The 19,630-nt window shown below is 33.9% G+C and overlaps 1 protein-coding gene across 1 annotated transcript; it reads right to left on the bottom strand.

Annotated features, from left to right (window-relative positions):
• Positions 1–515: 515 nt before the first annotated feature.
• On the bottom strand, positions 516–3,200 carry LOC144555169 (pyruvate decarboxylase 2-like). Its single transcript, XM_078303405.1, has 6 exons — positions 2,500–3,200; positions 2,220–2,383; positions 1,467–2,117; positions 1,241–1,358; positions 954–1,142; positions 516–845 (listed from the first exon to the last, which is right to left on the bottom strand). The coding sequence occupies exons 1-6, from the start codon at positions 3,019–3,021 to the stop codon at positions 675–677; spliced, it is 1,815 nt and encodes a 604-aa protein (XP_078159531.1). The 5' UTR covers positions 3,022–3,200; the 3' UTR covers positions 516–674.
• Positions 3,201–19,630: the final 16,430 nt, after the last annotated feature.

The raw sequence follows: 19,630 nt of genomic DNA, 5'->3' as shown, positions 1-19,630 counted from the left end.
ACTTCACGTTAAGATTGAACTTTTAATTAATAAGATTGAACTTGAATACTATGGGTGTTGCCGTTGAATAAGTTCGCAGTTTCCGATGATAAATAAATAATTAATAATTCTCTCATATATATATATTTGTTGTTGAATTGACGGGCTAATTTGTACAGGTTTTAATTGCGGAAAAGCCAGGTAGATGTTAGATTGTAAGCTACTCCGAATAACCTGAACTTCCTCAAAAATAAAAAATAAAAAATGTCGTCAATGGTTTTGTTTTTTCGAAACAGAATCATCACCTGTATTTTAAATTAACTTTCTAAAACATTTCCCAGGACTTACAAACCACATGAAGATTGTGACCTCTTAATTTTTTTTTCTTGTTCTTTTGAAAAAGTTGCTGCCGTTCCCAAACGTCAAGACTTCCGATTTGAAAATAAACGACTGGATTAAACATTAAAGTGATTACATCCACGTCTCTGGCAAAACCACTTGGAAATGTACCTTCCACAGTAAGCATTAAAGGAAAATAGTGACGATATCAAAGTGGTCTTTATACACAATGATTCAATAACATAATTCAGAAAATAAAAGGCAAACAACAAAGCTCCCAATGAACATACTAAACAACCAAAGTACTTCAAGTAGATTAAACCAAAATTATTCCCAACGATCTAACAGCTCAGAGTTTACTGAGGATTTGGGGGCCTGCTATTTGCAGCTGACACGCGGGACCCCCACTCAAGCAGCTCTTTGCTGGTGTCATCCTTGTGCAAAATCACCTCTATGAAGCACAAACAATCCTGCTTTGGTCCCAAAGCTGTCTCTATAGCATCAGTCAGTTCTTCCTCGCATGTAACCTGCGTTAGTTGCCCCCAATAAATAATTATTTTTTAGTATAAAATTTTAAAATTTGAAATGTATTTTTTTTGTTGAGCATCGGAATTTTAGTATGAAACAAAACAAACCTTAGTAGTCCAGCATTTGCCCTCGCCATTGTGGATGGCATCCACGAGTCCGGTGTAATTCCAGTTCTTGATCACATTGTACGGGCCGTCATGGATTTCCACTTCAATTGTGTAGCCACCATTGTTTATCAGGAATATAATGGTTTTCTGGCCACAACGAATCATAGTTGACACATCCTGAGCTGTCACCTGAGATATTCCACAATTTTTGAATATCAGCTATATATTCAACATCTCGAACAACTAACATATTTAAAAATGAGGATTAGATCAATAAGATAGTCTACCTGAAAACTACCATCGCCAATGAAAGCAATCACACGCTTATCAGTAGCTGCTTGTGCATAGCCAAGGGTTGCCCCCACAGACCAGCCGATTGATCCATACTGCATTTGGAACTCATACCTACAAAGTCAGTAACAATCTGTAATTAAAATGATAAGTTCAACATCCACATAATTTGCAACTACTATACTATTACCAAAATAAAAGTTTGGTGAGAGGATATCATACCCACAACCCTCGGGAAGCTTAAGTTTCTGGCAATTGAACCATGAGTCACCAGTCTCAGCAATCACTGCAGTATTACCAGAAAGCATTTGCTGTACATGCTTAAACATGACATTAACCCTCAGGGGCTCCTTGGGAATACACTTGAGTAGTTGTCCCTCTGGCACGAAGATCCTCTTGTAATTCTCAAAAGCAGTTGTGTTCTTCGTAATCCTCTTTGCAAGAGCATGAAGGAAATCTTTCATGAGGATGCAACCAAAGGCTGGCCCATTGGCAACTATTACTTGCTCAGGTTGCACAATGATCGCCTTCTCTTTCTTCAAAAGGAGAGAGTAGCCAACTGAGCTATAGTCATTGAAAATGGGGCCCACAAAGATGTACGCATCGGCAGATTCCACAATTTCAGCACAGAAGGCGGTACTGACAGCACCCCAGTATGTACCGATAAAGTGTGGGTGCTGCTCTGGAACAAGACCCTTTGCTGATGGCATGACCGCCACCGGGAAACCCGAAATATCAGCTAGCTCGACAAAAGCATCTCTAGCCTTCGCCACACGGATCTTAGGTCCACCTACCATAACCGGTTTAACAGCCTTATTTAGGACCTGCATGGTCGCCTCAACTGCCGCCTCTAGGCCCATCTGGTTGCTCACTCTGATTTATGCAAAAAAAGTACAGGTGGTTAACAATCACCAATTTATTTTACTGGAACAGTACCAATAAAAAAATTACGAAAGAAAAGGCCAGAATCATTACTTGGGGTTGAGAAAGAAAGGGACTGGCTCGCCACTGAAGGTGGGATGAGAGATGGCAGGAAGGTTGCAACTGATGCTAATATAAACTGGCTTGCTCTCCTTAAGAGCCGTTGAAATTGCCGTGTCGATCTGCTCGTGTGCATCTTCCAAGTTGTTCACCACCGCCTAATTTGAAGAACCAACACACAAGATACAAATTGAAACATTAAAAGAAGAAAAAAAAAAAGCATCGAATAGGCAAGCATTTTTTTTACCTCTGTATATTATCTAATTAAATTTACCTGGTAACAGGTGACGGTCTGGAAGCACCGCAACTCCTGGGAGAAATCAGGCAACCCGATAGTGTGATGCAGAACCCGGCTCGTGCCATAATCGTTCGAGTTGGGGCCACCTACGATGCAAATCAACGGCAGGTTCTCACTGTACGCACCGGCGATGGCATTCAACACACTGAGCCCACCGACGGTGAAGGTGACCGCACAGGCGCCAACACCGCGAGACCTCGCGTATCCATCAGCGGCATATCCAGCGTTAAGTTCGTTGCAACAGCCGATCAGGCGAAGCTCGGGCTCGGCAATGAGGTGATCGAGCAAGGTTAGGTTGAAGTCACCGGGAACGGAGAAGACATCGGTGACACCAACTTGGACCAGTCGGCGAGCAAGGTGGCGTCCGAGGGTTGCCTCAGATGCGGTGGTCAGTGGGGCGGGTGAGATCGTGTGGCAGAAGGTCGCCGGAGGACAGCCCACCGCACCGTTGGCTGTTGCCTCGGTAAAAGAGTCGATGGAGTTGATCTTAGTGTCCATGGAGAGTGAGTAGAGAAAGCAGCACTAAAAAAGAAGTCAGAAGAGAAGAACAATTGTGTATAACTTTTTGATTTATTAATGGAATTGCTTGGAATCTTTGTAATAGCTTTGGTCTTTGGAGTTGTGTTGGATGGAAAGGAAAAGAGCGGCGAGCTAATATATAACGGACGAAAAGAGTCAAGTGTGTGAGTCAAAGGAGGAAGGCTAATTTAATTCGTATCCCATCCCCATGTTTTGTCTTGGGGAGAAAACCACGGAAAACTTGGCTGGCGGGAGCCAGCAGGCTGCAGCGGTTTTTGGTAAATGACAATTAATGTCTTAATGAATAGTATTTGGATGGACGGTCGGCACGTACACTGAGGAATATGCTCTAATTATGTTTTAAAGAAATATTATCGAAATTTAAACAAGAAGCGTCTAATTATCCACAGTCTTTTGTCCATCATTTGTCAACAGCTTTGACTTGCACTAATACTGTAAAATTACTTCTACATACTATATAATTATACAATATATCACATAAAATATATCAGTTAATCACAAAATATCCAGCAACTATTTGAAGTGATCCCATGATAGTTAGAAAAAGATTGCAACGAGAAAAGAAATATACTTTCAAACTGTACTTTCGGAAATTGCAGTTATAGGAACTTATTGGCAGTTAGAGTTAGTTATTAGTGGTTATTAGCGGTTATTGGCAGTTAGAGTTAGTTATTAGCGTCTGCACTGGGTTGAATCTCGTATACTGTAAAATTGAATCTTGTATACTGTAAAATTTTCGATTAAATCTTGTATACTGTAAAATTGAATCTTGTATACAGTAAAATTTTCAAATAATACTGTAAATTTTCAATTGAATCTTGTATACTGTAAAATTTCTAAATCTAAATCATAAAATAATACCATGTATACTGTAAGATAAAATGTAAAAAATGCTACATTTCAGCTTAAACTACAACCTGCAAAGAATCATGTATACTGTAAAATTTCTAAATCTATACATACATCCATCATCTGTTCAACAAAAATCTGTCATTTCACTTGCACCAATCCTGTAAAATTCATCATTAAATGCTGTAACTTAAATAACAAACCTTATAAAAAATGTCATTCAAATTTTCAAACATTCAGAAATTTAATGTCTTAATGAATAGTACTTAGATGGACGGTCGGCACGTACACTGAGGAATATGCTCTAATTATGTTTTAAAGAAATATTATCGAAATTTAAATATATCGTTAAGTATTCTTCCTTGGTTAGATGTGCCCGCGTAATTAAATACTTAATTATAAGTCAAACTATTGAATATTTTCAACTAACGAAAAATATTGAATTTTATTAGTGTTTAATTACTTGATTAATAATTCTTAATTACACCAAAATCAATACATAGTTATTTGAACGATAAACAGACGTTTATAAATTTTATTTAGGAGTTCGACATAATTTCATATCGGTTGTTTTACGGATAAAAAAAAAATTTATTATAATATATCTGTCTAACTAAAATTATATAAAAGTTCATTTTTGCAACATTTCTTTCGCGTAGCATAGCTCCCTTCCGTACAACGGCTCAATATTCAACTTTTCAAAATTCTAACGGTCGATCTAAACTGTTCATCTTGTTCTCCATATTAATATGTATTTGGAGACCAAATTTTACATTTTTTGAAAAAAATTTTAGTATTTTTCTAGATTTATTGAAATCGCTGTTTTCAACAAATCTGGACCATAAAAAAACAGCGATTTTCAATAAATCTAAAAAAATAGTAAAAAAATTTCAAAAAATGTAAAATTTGGTCTCCAAACACATATTAATATGAAGAACAAGATGAACGGTTCGGATCGACCGTTAGGATTTTGAAAAGTCGAATATTGAGCCGTTGCACGGAGGAGAGCTATGTTACGCGTAGCATGCTAGCATATTCCTATATGAGGAGGGTTCAAATGCCTCCATTTTTTGTGCCTCCGCCATACTTCCATTTTTTAAAACTTTAATAATTCAAAATTCAAAACTTAAAAGTCAAAATAAAACCATTGGATGTGATCTACATCATTTTATTTATGCACGTGCAAAAAATTATAGCATGTCAATTTTATTTTGATTGTCATCAAGAGCTTCTAAAAAATGCACTAATGTGGATGATTTCTAGACGTTGATTTTTGAGCTTATTGATTCACATAAAAACAAAATTGAAATGTAATGATTTTTTATGAGCACATAGAGAAAATAATATAGATCACATCTAACGGTTTTATTTTGACTTCTAAGTTTTAAATTTTGAGTTATTAAAGTTTTAAAAAATGAAGGCATGGTGGAGGCACAAAAAATGGAGGCATTTGAATCCTCTTCTTCCTATATATATAGTAATCGTGCCCGTGCACAGCAACGGGAGCAAATTATGTAGTAGAAAACATTAAGCTCCTTAATAAGGAGGAGAGATAATTTAAATCAAATTTGTAGAGAAAAATACTTAAATACTATATTTATCTACAAAATAACACATGTGAACTCTAGTGTAGTGGTAAGAATTTTGGCACCAACAGAACCCAACTGGGTTCGAATCCCGCCTTTAGCAGAAAAAAAAAGAAAAAGGGTGTGCGGTGCACAGGCTCGGTCCTCAGGTGCCGTGCGTGGTTCAGAGGCGCGGTCCACAGGTGCGGCGCGCGGTCTACGAGCACTGGGATCATATGCGGCGCGACCAATGCATACTTAAGTGTTGAAGCTCATAATTTGAAAAATTCATCTACGTGCGATCTGGAAATTCAATGGCTGAGCATCATTCCGAAAAAAAACACAGAAAATGAGGACCCTTGCAGGATCTAGACATTAAGCTCCTTAATAAGGAGAAGATATATATATATATATATATATAGAGAGAGAGAGAGAGAGACTAATGTGCATTCGAATGTATATGGGCCGAAATACATACGGTCCAAATTCGACTTTTCAAAATCCAAACAGTCGATCTGAACCGTTCATCTTGTTCTCCATATTAATATGTGCTTGGAGACCAAATTTTATATGTACAATACTTAGAAATTTGGACCGTATGTATGGAGAACATATTAATATGGTCTCCAAGCACATATTAATATGGAGAACAAGATGAACGTTTAGATCAGCTATTTGGACTTTGAAATCTCAAAAACTGACTTGTTATAACTTAAGTTAAAATTATAACGTTATGATATTAGTCGGACTCTATATATATATATATATATATATATATATATAGTAGAACTAGGGTGCTCTTAAGCTCACCAAAGTGTTTGGTGAGCTTGACTCTAAAACCCATCAAATCAATTTCAAATGACGAATCTGAACCGTTAGAACCCGCCTACTTTACGTGTGATGCGTCTACATGTGAAATTTTTAAACATTCAAATTAGTTTAGTATAAAGTCAATCGGTCAAAATTAGAAGGTCAATAAATTAATTTTAGTGCATTCATTTTTTGAACGTTTTTTGACCGCTTGACTTTATACTAAATTAATTCGAATGTTTAAAAATTTCACATGTAGACGCATCACACGTAAGGTATGCGGGTTTCAACGGTTCGGATTCAACATTTGAAATTGATTTGATGGGTTTTAGAGTCAAGCTCACCAAACACTTTGGTGAGCTTAAGAGCACCCTAGCTCTACTCATATATATATAGAGAGAGAGAGATGGGCTATGGTGCATTGCACTATAAATCATGGATTTAAAGTCCAAACGACCGATCCGAACCGTTCATCTTGTTCTTCATATTAATATGTGCTTGGGGACCAAATTTTACATTTTTTGGAATTTTTTTACTATTTATTAAGCCACTTTGAAAGTCGCTGATCTGATGGTCCAGAAAATTTTACTGTTTTTTACTGTTCACAGCAAAACAGCAATTTTCAAAAATGCTTAATAAATAGTAAAAAAATTCCAAAAAATATAAAATTTTGTCTCCAAGCACATTTCAATATGGATTAAACATCTAACGGTTCGGATAGTTCGTTTGGACTTTAAATCTGTGATTATAGTGCAATGCATAAGGGGGTTCGTGCATTGCAATGCACCATAGCCCATCTCTCTCTCTCTCTCTCTCTCTCTCTCTCTATATATATATATATATATAGAGGTTGGCTAAGATCAAAGTGGTAGTTCCTCAGCTTTGATGTTACCAATTCATTTTTCAATTTAAAAAGTTCAAAATGTCGATCTGAACCGTTCAAGTTGATCTCTATATTAAAATGTGCTTGGAGACCAAATTTTACATTTTTCTAAATTTTTTTACTATTATTAAGCCACTTTGAAAATCATTGATCCAATGGTGGATTAACAAAATAGTAAAATCAGAAGCCACCGTTGGATCAACAATTTTCAAAGTGGCTTAATAAATAGTAAAAAAAAATCTGAAAAATATAAAATTTGGTCTCCAATCATATTTTAATATAGAGATCAACTTGAACGGTTTGGATCGACGTTTTGAACTTTGAAAATTAAAAAACGAATTGGTAGCACCAAAGCTCAAGAACTACCATTTGATCTTAGCCAACCTCTATATATATATATATATATGGCTGTGGCTAATTTTCTGCCGGCAGCATTTCTGCCGGCGGTGCTGCCACTGTTTTTTCTATTTTTTGATGTCCAAACGACAAATCCAAACCGTTAGATGTTTAATCTATATTATAATCTACTTGGAGACCAAATTTTACATTTTTTGGAATTTTTTTACTATATATTAAGCTGGTTTGAAAACCGCTGATTTCAATGCTGCAGAAATTTACTGAAATCAGCGGTTTTCAAACCAGCTTAATATATAGTAAAAAAATTCCAAAAAATGTAAAATTTGGTCTCCAAGTAGATTATAATATAGATTAAACATCTAACGGTTTGGATTTGTTGTTTGGACATCACACGGCTAAATATAGCCCCGGCAGCACCTCTGCTGAAATGCTGCCAGCAGCAATTTAGACAAACCCTATATATATATATATATATATATATATATATAGGAATATGCTAGCATACTATGCATAGCATAGAACCCCTCCATGCAACGGCTTGGATTTCGAGTTTTCAAAATCCTAATGGTCGATCCGAACCGTTCATCTTGTTCTCCATATTAATATGTGTTTGGAGACCAAATTTTACATTTTTTTTGAATTTTTTTACTATTTCTTTAGATTTATTGAAAATCACTGTTTTTAGCAAATCTGGACCATAAAAAAACAGCGATTTTCAATAAATCTAAAGAAATAGTAAAAATTTGATCTCCAAACACATATTAATATGAAGAACAAGATGGACAGTTCGAATCGACTATTAAAATTTTGAAAACTCGAAATCCAAGCCGTTACATGAAGGAATTCTATGCTATACATAACATGCTAGCATATTCTTAAGTATATACTAGCATGCATCATCCTTTTTCTGAGTTGAAAAGAACAAGAAACTCTGACGTCCCCAACGCCTAGCAACTCCCCCCGTCCACACCACACAGATGTCCCTTTCATCAAATACTAATACTAATATATTACTGGCTGCTCTGGCCTCTAGTGCTCTTTCCTCTGGCGCTAATTAGCCCGAAAAAGTTGAAAAATATCAAGATTACCTTTCCAATTTAATACGATACCACCATTTTTTTTCCCATTCAGAACTCAAAACTTGAAAACGAATACCAGAGGCGGAGGCACATCATGAAAATGAAGTCAATTCACTACATTTATTTTCAAAAAAATTATATTTATATATTATTTTTTATATAATTTAAAATAAAATACTATAGATAATGTAAATTGATTTTCATTTACAATACAAAAAATTTATATGATTACTTCTATTTACATCTGACTCCCATAATTTGAAGATCTGACTCTGCTCCCTCGAAGAATACTGCTAATTAAGTATTTCGATTCTGCATGCAAAATAAAATATTTAACTGAGGTGTGCTTTAATGAGGACAATCCGAGCTAGAGGTGGCAATGCTCAGCACGAGCTGGATCCAATGCATGATTGGCTTACTATAGCTACGAAATGAGCTGATTGAGTTGAGATTAAGAATTCGAACTAGAATTTTAGCTCATAATCATTACAGACCAGTTCAGAGTTGAACCGAACTGGCTCGTTAGCTCGCTGGATTTTATTAGACTACCATCATACAAATTAAAAAAATAATAATAATAAAGCCCATCAAACATGTTTGTATAGTTTGCATCAGATAGATCAGATATTCATTTTCATAGCTTAAGTAGTACACTTAATTCAATTACAACTAAATTTATACATATCAAATTATCAAAATTTCAAATTTATGCAAATATAATTTACAAAATAAATTTGTACATATTAAATTCACATAAATTAACAAGTTCATACCTGATCCGAGCTAACTCGTCAGCTCGCGGGCAAATTAGATCCAACTCAAATTCGTTAATTCTAAATCAAATTAGTGGCGAACTAGCTCATTAGCAGCTTGGTTCACTAACAAATGAGCTGTTAACGAGCGAGTCACAGTCATCAATAAGCTGCGATTTTTGTTTTACCACCCTCATCCGAGCCTATTTTAATTTTTTTTAATCTAGGTACCAAATTGCTTGTCAACGCAAATTCTTTGAATGAAGGGGTTTTGTTCCCCTTTTACGTGACGACGGTACTTCTGTTTTTATCAGCTGTTGGACCTGGTTGAACCTTGGTCCTAACCTTGTTATGAGATTTAATGAATATGACAATTGTGACTATCGTTACATCGAACGACTATTGCGTGTTTCGAGATAACATGTTAAAAACATAATACCGTACCTTTATTATTCACGCATTCATTTACAATTTAACATAATAAACGCTTTCAATTTTTCTCCCTTATCGCGTACTTGATTTTTTTTTTTTCTCAATATTCAGCAGTTTATGTTTTCAGTCAAAGCGGCTAAATGTATGTGTTGAAAAATCAAACATGAAATTAAAATGTTTAATATTCCAAATATCAATGTCTTTCAGAAAAGGAGGGATAAATGAACAGAATAATGTTCAATTCTCATCAACACTCAACAATGAACAAAATAATGTTCAATACTCTGGTAGCAGCCGATGGATCGATCCAAGACTATTCAAGTGGAGGAACAGTCAAATATATACCTACGGGTTTCACATCAAAAAGGAAGTGAAGGAACAGAGGATGCATATTGTTTTATTTCTAGAATTAAGTTAACGCTTGTTTGTGTAGATCTACTTTCATTCAATAAACATATAGAGCACTTGCTGGCGTATCATCACAAATCACAACTATCATTGGTTCAAACCAAAGTGGATTTTTCTCTTCCGACGTTCGGCCCAACAAGTCCACATTCTCTGAGGTAACAAAATATTTGAGTTTACTTCCACACTGTCCGATCAAAATCTGGGTCAATCAGATTTGAGATGGGATGCATGGAACAACTTTAAAATTCGTCCCAAGGCAGATCGGACAGTCCTGATCTAAACGCAAAATTTCAGTTACCTCAGCCAAGTGATATGAATTCCGCCCGAACTTTCAGTGAGCAAGGTGCCAAGGTGTGTCGCTCATCACGTGTATAATGCTCGCCGTATTAATTTCGTCAAATCACAGAATCAGTTTAGGTCAAAACTGGGCACTTCTTAGAGCCAAACATCAGGCGTTCCGCGTTGTGTTGGATCTGGTGCGGTTTACGAAGTACGATATAATACTGGTGACGTGATGTGGTGCATCCGGATTTCTCGTGGTGGGTCCTAGACCGTGAACTCGTCTGCCCGTGACGGGATTACCAGGCGTCAAAGCGGTACCGGGTTTTGGATGAGTTGAATATGATCCGCGATGAGGTCGAGTCATATTTCGGATCCGAGTCGGACGGAAATTATAAATAATACTTTTTAGTTTAGGATTTTTTATTTAACGTGTTTTAAATTAAGTTATAAGTATTACAGATTAACTGTGTATACTACATGAAGGGGACAATATCCACGAAGGTACAAAAAAAAACACTATTGCTGAGAATATACTGACAGAAACGTGTTATTTTTGAACGTATCAGTATTACCGATAGGAGTATTCGTGACGATATCATCAACCAAAAAAACTTTTATCTTCACGTATACTGTTCTATTCTTGTAGTACGTAGATCTCGCCGACAATTGAAAATATTGTAGATATCTTACTAATGTTTTAGATATAAATATTATCGATGTTAGATTAACAAAATAATTTTCCATGAGTTAAGCAATGTTATAGATTGTTTAGTAACGAATTTTTCTTATGAAATTAATGATATTAATTATTTATATTCATGTCTGTATTAGGATGTATTAGTTTGACAACATTTGAAAATTAGTGATGCAGTCATGCAGTGTCGTTTAATTATGATGCTAAACGCTATATTATTTTATCATTACTAAACTTGCACCGTAAGAGTCGAATGGAATTGGATTGGCAAAAATTTTGAACAGTTTTTTACTATTAATGTGAAAAAAAAAATTCAGTCAGTACTCCGTTGAATTGGCCCTAAAATTAAAGAAAAGTTGAAATCTAGTGGGCATGTTTACATTGTTTTGGCAAGTTGACATGTATTAAGTATAACGATTTTGGGACTTGATCGCTCCTTGAAAATGACTTTTTGTCTCGTATCAAACAACTAAACAAGAGCACGAATTCGGTGGGAATTCCAAATGGCGCCTCCTTTTTGTCCCGGTGCGTGTAAATCTTAAACATGGGACTGATGCATTCAGCAATCAATTATATTGTACATAAAATGAAAAAAAATTAAAGTACTTGCTTTTGTGTGCATATTCTTACAAAAGATAAATAATTATGTGATTTATGTTACTAATACTTATCAACTAGTTTAAATTTTAATGAAAACATCATGCTTATAAAATGTTTAACCAATTTTACTTAATATATATTCATTTACAATTCTTAAAATATATTTAATAATGGTATTAAATTACAATGATGATTATTCATGTGATATTCATATGTGCAATCACTAGACATACATCATAATTTCTAATTTAAATAATTTATTTCTCTTATCTGTGAGAATATTCAAAATAAATATTATCTTACATATCAGTTGTAGCACTTGCTAAATGTTTTCTCCATTCTTTCTCTATCAAATAATAAAATTTCATTTTCTATAATCTTTTGTCTAAACTAATATTTCTATATGAAATAGTGAGTACAAAAATATGTTGCCAAACAATCCTGAATAAAATATATCGTTGCAACTCAAAATTCGTATATATCTTAGATATATCTTATATATCAGTTGAAACACTTGCCCATGACTTGTTTAACAAAAGAATCAAGGTAAATTAAAGGAAGAAAATTAGAAACATGTCGTTAGAAATTGCCATATTAACATCTAGAGGGGACGTAATTCAATAAATTATGGCAGAATCTGCCTATGATAAAAAAAAAACATCTAGAGGGGACGCAACGGTCGAATTATGATTGAACTGAAATTAATTCAGTAAACCTCCCAACAATGTAATAATCAAGCCTTTTTTCGAAAAAAAAATGAACAAATTTGATAAAGAAAAAACCATTGCACAGATATTCGAAAGTCAAACTATTGCAAAGATTAATTTTGAATCCAGAAAACGTACTCTTAAACGCTTCCCTAAATAAACGCCTGAAAATATCCCGAATTTTTTATTAATAGAAAATAAATAAATTAAATATTGAAAAAATGAATGGCTTTTGAATTTTATCGAGATATAGGTAGATTGGGACGAATATGTCCATCTAACGAATGTGACCAATTATCCCGTCCGGCTTTAATCACAATTAACAGCCTCTAAGCTGAGCGGAGCGAAGAAAAAAAAAGATGATGAGACAGTACAATTATTCCCGTGTGAAATTATAAAAAAGAAGAAGAAGATGGGACGGTACTCTTATTCCCGTCTGGTTTAAAAAAGAAAAAGAAAAAAGATGGGACATTTGGTGCAAATGATGTACCAACTACATGTCAACTTTTTAATTATCAACCAAATTAAAAAAAATCACAAAAAAAAGACGGGACGTTTGGTGCAAATGGCATACACCACATGTTTTAATTGTGATTTTTTTTTTGGCACCGGACGGTGTAAACAAACCCGTCCCATCTTTTTTTTTTTTTTTATAATCCTGGACGAGAATAATAGTATTGTTCCCCTCTTTTTTTTACTCCACTAAGCTTCTGTTAATTACGATTAAAGCCGGACGGAATAATTAGTCCCGTCCATTCCGATTTACCTATATATCGATAAAATTCAAAAATCATCCTTTTTTATATTTTATTTATTTATTTTCTATTAATAAAAAATTCGGAAAAATATCAGCGTCCCACTTGCTCCTCCATTTTCTAAATAATGACTACCGGCCTTATTTTCATAAAAAAGAAAAAATGCTATACACACCTACCACATGCCGAATTCGTATCCTCTGAGATATCTCAAACTTTGCGTGACTTTATGAAAAATCCCAACCGTTTAAATACGTACTGCACGAATCTCAAAGCACACATAATACTGGCCCCCTACATCACCCCCGAATAGGTACCGGACACGTCGATCACGCAAAAGTTGAGACATCTCAGAGGATACGCACTCCCACATGCCCAGGTACTGACTCCCGTTTTCATAATTCCATAAATTATTGTCATGTGCCATCCCGCTTCCTGCCACACGCTCCTCGTCAGAGCTCGACATGCTAACGTCATACCTTCCGAAATTTTTATTAATAGAAAAATAAATAAATAAATATCGACAATAAAAAAAGAATTCAAAAAATTTTGAAAACGTAATAGTCGGTAACATTCAGATGATGTTATAGATCAAAACATCCGAATTAGTGAAATCACATTAACCACTAATTAACAGTTTATTCTGACGATTTTGATCTACCACGTGACCATGTCCATATATTGTAAAAAAAATATATATATTTCCGGATGTTAATTAGTACAACATCCTTTACTTGTGAAATTAGAACTTTGTGGTGTTATTGATCGATTTAATTGTCTTATCATCTGTAGATTAAATACAAGCTGGGGTAAAAAAATAGATTATTTCATCAATTAACAAGTAAAGCTAATTAATTCACAACATTCAAATATTGATTGTCTCGTAAATTCCCTTAAAATTGATTAATTTGCATCTTTTAAGTTATATGTAGCTTGTATTTATCCTATAATCTATTCTTTGACTTGTTAGGAGTGCATAAATAACACCATTTAGCTCCAATTTTACAAGGACGTTGTACAAACTAACGTCCATAAATTTTTTATTTTTTTTCAAAATGTCTAGACGTGGTAGACTAAAACGGCCAGCATAAATAGCTAATTAGTAGTTAATGCGATTTCGCTAATTTAGACGTTTTGATCTATAACATCCTCTGGACTTTACATACAATCAGATTTTTCTTATATGTCGAATTTGTCTGAATCTCTTCCCCAATATATATATATATATATATATATAAGGAGAGTTCAAATGCCTCCATTTTTGGTGCCTCCATCATACCTCCATTTTTTAAAACGCTAATAACTCAAAATTTAAAACTTAAAAGTCAAAATAAAACCGTTGGGTATGATCTACATCATTTTATTTATGCACTTGTAAAATATTATGACATTTCAACTTTGTTTTGGTTGTCATCAAGAGCTTGTAAGAACGCACTAATGTGGATAATTTCTAGACGTTGATTTTTCAGCTAATTGATTCACATAAAAAGAATACCAAAATGTAATAAAAAAATTTGACCACATAGATATAATAGTATAGATCACATCTAACGATTTTATTTTGAAATTTATGATTTAAATTTTGAGTTATTAACGTTTTAAAAAATGGAGGCATAGTGGAGGCACAAAAAATGGAGGCATTTGAACCCTCCTCTATATATGTGTGTGTGTGTATATATATATATATATATATAGAGAGAGAGAGAGAGATAGGCTAATGTGCTTTCGGTAGCATATGGGCCGAAATACACACGGTCCAAATTTGAAATTTCAAAATCCAAACGGTCGATCTGAACCGTTCATCTTCTTCTCCATATTAATATCTGCTTGGAGACCAAATTTTACATTTTTCTGAATTTTTTTACTATTTATTAAGTATTTTACAAAATTGTTGATCCAACGGTGGCTGCACAAAACAGTAAAACCGTTGGATTAGTGATTTTCAAAGTGGCTTAATAAATAGTAAAAAAATTCAGAAAAATGTAAAATTTGGTCTCCAAACAGATATTAATATGGAGAATAAGATGAATGGTTCGGATCGACCGTTTGGATTTTGAAATTTCAAATTTGGACCGTGTGTATTTCGGCCCATATGCTACCGAAAGCACATTAGCCTATCTCTATATATATATATATATATATATTTTTTTTTTTTTTTCTATTAATAAAAATTTCGGCCATACCTCCCAGCGGGAAAAATAAATTGGTTCCTGTTTTAAGAATCGTAAATAATAAATTTTTATTTAAGAATTTTCAACAATGCTATGCCCACTTATTAACGCAAAGATTTTAAGTCGTGTTGATCTTCAGCGTTGTATTCTCAACTCATTCCAAATATATACGTTAGAGCTTTAAATTTAGTCTTCCTGTTATTGTTCTTGAAAAATAAATTAAATTTTTTTTTAACTATCTGAATTCATAAGTTTAACCAAGATTATTAAATATAAATTTTGAAAATAGACATAAATTATCAAATTTATTAAACCGAAAGCCTTAGTACGATATAGATATTAAAGGGTTTTCGGCTCTGTTGATTGGTCCCATGTTCAAACATCAGAGACAAATCAAGGGAACAAGATCATCTGTCCTCAGGGGTGCAGGAAATTTATGTTTCTAAAGTCACTGCCGGGTAAAAGAAAATGGGGGCTTGGACATAATTGATCTCAGCTGTCAGAATGACGTATTATTGATCAAATGGTTGTAGGCTATTGACAATAATCCGGCTGGGCTCTGGGCGAAAACAATGGACTCGTTGTATGGAGTCACTGCAGCTTCACAGTTAGAGGCTTTGGGAAACATGGCTTCTTTTTTCATCAAAGAATTGACACACCTGAAACATTTCTACTCAGGCTCGATAAATATGCAAGGAGGAGTTACAAAATGGAGATGGACGAACTCCGGAATCTTTTCTTGTGCCTCTGCATATAGAGGGTTGCACAATACGGGGATCTTATCTCCGTATCACAGATCATTATGGAAGATAAAGGTCCCATTGAAAGTCAGAATTTTTATCTGGTTGATGCTGGATAGGAAAATTTTAACTCAGGATGTTTTAACTTACAGAGGCTGTAATGTGCAATCGGGGTGCCATCTTTGCGAGGTGGACCTAATGGAAACGAGAGACCATATTATGTGGGAGTGTACGTATGCAGTGAGGTTTTGGAGGGGGTTGCTGGCACAGTACAACCTAAGGGCATTAGGAGGAGTTGACATACAACGAGTGTGGTTTGAAACTGGCAGACAACTTTCAAAATCACAAAAAATACTCTGAAATATACTATGGGCTACAGGAGCTTGGGCATTATGGAGAGAGAGGAACAAAAGGTTCTTCTCAAATAAAAGAAGAGCTGTACATTACCTGATTAATGACACAACTATGGAAATTGAGAGGTGGAGAAATAGTTTGTAATTATTTTTTAGTACAATATAGGGGGGAGGGGTGAAGAGTAAGGGTTACTGTGGCTATTACTGTAATTATGAGAATGGCTACGGTCTCTCTCATTTCAAAAATACTTTTGTAAATCATCTTTTATTAATATATTTGTTGACGACAATTGCCGTCAACCATCAAAAAAAATAAAGTCACTGCCGGGTGGAGTTGGGGTCACTTTTAATATTTAAACATTTGATATGAGACCCACCTTGAATCCACCGACAGTGACTTTAAAGATAGGAATTTCTTGTCCCCCAGAGTGCAGGAGATTCGGTCTCCAAACGAAGCATCAAGTTCAGACTGGGCCACAGTTTTCTTTACAAAGGCTTCCTTGGCACACTGTGTTCGTATTTCCTGCCCCACAGTTTTCTTTATAAAATTTTAAAGCGGGGATCTCGAAATTCGTATTTCCTCCTATAAAATTCACTTGTGTTCTAGAGAGACCCTGGTTCGAATCAATCTCTTTGTAGAATGCAAGAGAGAGACGGTATATAAGTTACCTTCTCTAGACCTCACACAGTCCCAATGTGTGAGAGAGCTTCTCACACTGGATACACCCTTTGAAATTCATAATATCATATTTAACCTTCTAAAATAAATAAAAATCATACATTTATTCAATTTATTGACCTTTAAAAACTCATTTTAAAGTTATAAAATAATTATTTTATTCTTTTTAAAAAAATATGTAACATATTTAAGAGAAATATATAATCTTTAATTGGTCGGTTCTAATAACAAATAGTTAATTTTCTTACTTGTGACACACAAACAAGCATATTCATGAATGCTAATGTATATGCGTCACAAGCGAAAAAAAACCTATTTGTCCTCAGAAATTGATCAGTTAGAAGACATAATATTTATTCTTAAATAAACTACGAATTTTTAAATAAAAGATAAAATTGATACTTTATAAACTTAAAATGAGTTTTTATAGAAAATTCAATGCATCCGGGTAAAGTTGTGATTTTTTTATATTTAGAATGGTAAATATAATATTATGAATTACATATGGGGGATATCTAATTTCAAATTTTTTGAGACTATACTTGCAATTCTTCCAATTTTAAAAGTGTATCAAGTATTGTAAAATTTTAGTTTATTTTTAAAAAATAAATTGATATTTTATAAAGATGGTTGAGTTTGAAGACCTTGAAGCATATGAACTCATCAATTATTTTCAATCAACTGTTGAAATTTGTATTTATTTAATTCTATTGCATTCTATCTAATAGTTTTTCTTCTCAATCGAACATTATTTTAATACGTATTTTAATTTCGGTGCAAAATCGAAAAAATAGTCCTTATTGATGCTCCGTAAAAGTGTTGAGTTTCAAAAACATTAAGACATATTAAAGTCGTCAAACATTTTTAATTATTAAATCAATTATTTAATTTTGTCAAATTTAATTAGATAAGCTATAATTGTTTAATGTTTTAATAAAAATATTTATCAATATATAAAATATGTATAATTGATTACACAGTAATATAATAATGCATCGGAATCGGACCATCAGTGATACAAGTCATACAACAAATCAAAATATAGATAAGATCCTGGAAACAGATCACCTGCCCCCTGGGGTGCATGAAAATCCTGCCCTCTCAGTCACTGCGGGTGGGACCGGTCACTGTTAAAGGGGGCCAGTCACTGTTACCTTTTAAAATAGGGACCCACCAACAGTGACTCTGGGAACAGGAATTTCCTACTCTAGAGGAACAGACGATTCGATCTCTAACACCCCCCTACATATGGACTTATCTCGAACGACCGTAGATACCCAAATTCAAACAAATGTCGATTTTCCTCCATACTGGCAGGCACTCACCTATATATGATGAAATTGGGATTCGGATAGAGCAAGAATGAAACTCAGAAGGGGATATATAATTTGTTCTTGGAGATACCAATGAGCGAGGAAAAAAAAATAGATTTGGATCACATATCATATGAAAAGGAAGATCAAAGATTCTCGCACTGGTTAGTGCGTGTCAAAAGTTAGCACGGCTTTAAACGGTCCCATGTTATACTGGTATATACTCTGTCATTTTCATTAATACTCTAAAAAAAAAAAAGATTTAACAAATATGCCTTGATTTAATATTTTTTTATTTCGGAAGAATTTGAATAAATAGTTCTAATATAATACAAAGGTCAATAAATTGACTTTAGTCTCTTAAAAAATGGTTGATCTCTTAAAAGATTTATTTATATTACCTACTTGTTTTCTACATCCTTGTTCGTATGAAAGTGTCATTCCTTGTTCGTCAATTTGAATATGATACTCGCAGTAGAACGAACTTTTTTTTAATTAATCACTAAACCATTAGCCACTATTTGTAATAAATACTCACATTTATTAAAAATACTTTGCAATAAGTTTTGCAAACTTATATTTCTAAAAAAACACTTATTCGGCATAAAAAAAAGTCATTACTTGATTTTTTGAATATAGATAAAAAAAAGTGTTCGAAGCATCTTTGTAATATTTTTTTATTAAAGTTAAGAGCCAAACTACCTAATTAGTTTAATATTTATACAATTTTTTTTTAGAGTTTTGAAGTTACGATCTCTTACACAAATAATATTATATTTGTTGTTGCATCAATGACTGATGTTTGTTTGAGCATTGTCATGCGTGAGATAAAACGATGTCTAATTCAAATTCCCATGGTTTCACTTTTTTTTTTTTTTCATTTCTTATGGTATGTCATGCTCAATAAAAATGAGAAGACGAAATCTTTGAGAATTAAATCCCAAACCTCGTGTATTTTCGACCATATAGTTTTCATTTTATAAGAGTAGAAATGCTCGGTTGAACGGTTGCTGAGACCATTAGGTCTGCTTTATTCGAGCCGCCGCCCGCCTGTCATTACTTCTTCAAGTACACTACAACGGCCGAAAATTTTATGAATAGAAAAAGAGTGAGTCTATGGTACTATGCATATTACGAT

The sequence above is a fragment of the Carex rostrata genome, chromosome 6, assembly GCF_964058835.1.
Source record: "Carex rostrata chromosome 6, lpCarRost1.2, whole genome shotgun sequence".
In the NCBI taxonomy this organism is placed as follows: Eukaryota; Viridiplantae; Streptophyta; class Magnoliopsida; order Poales; family Cyperaceae; genus Carex; species Carex rostrata.
Note: the sequence above shows the minus strand (reverse complement) of the source record. Positions and strands in the feature narration are given on the sequence as shown.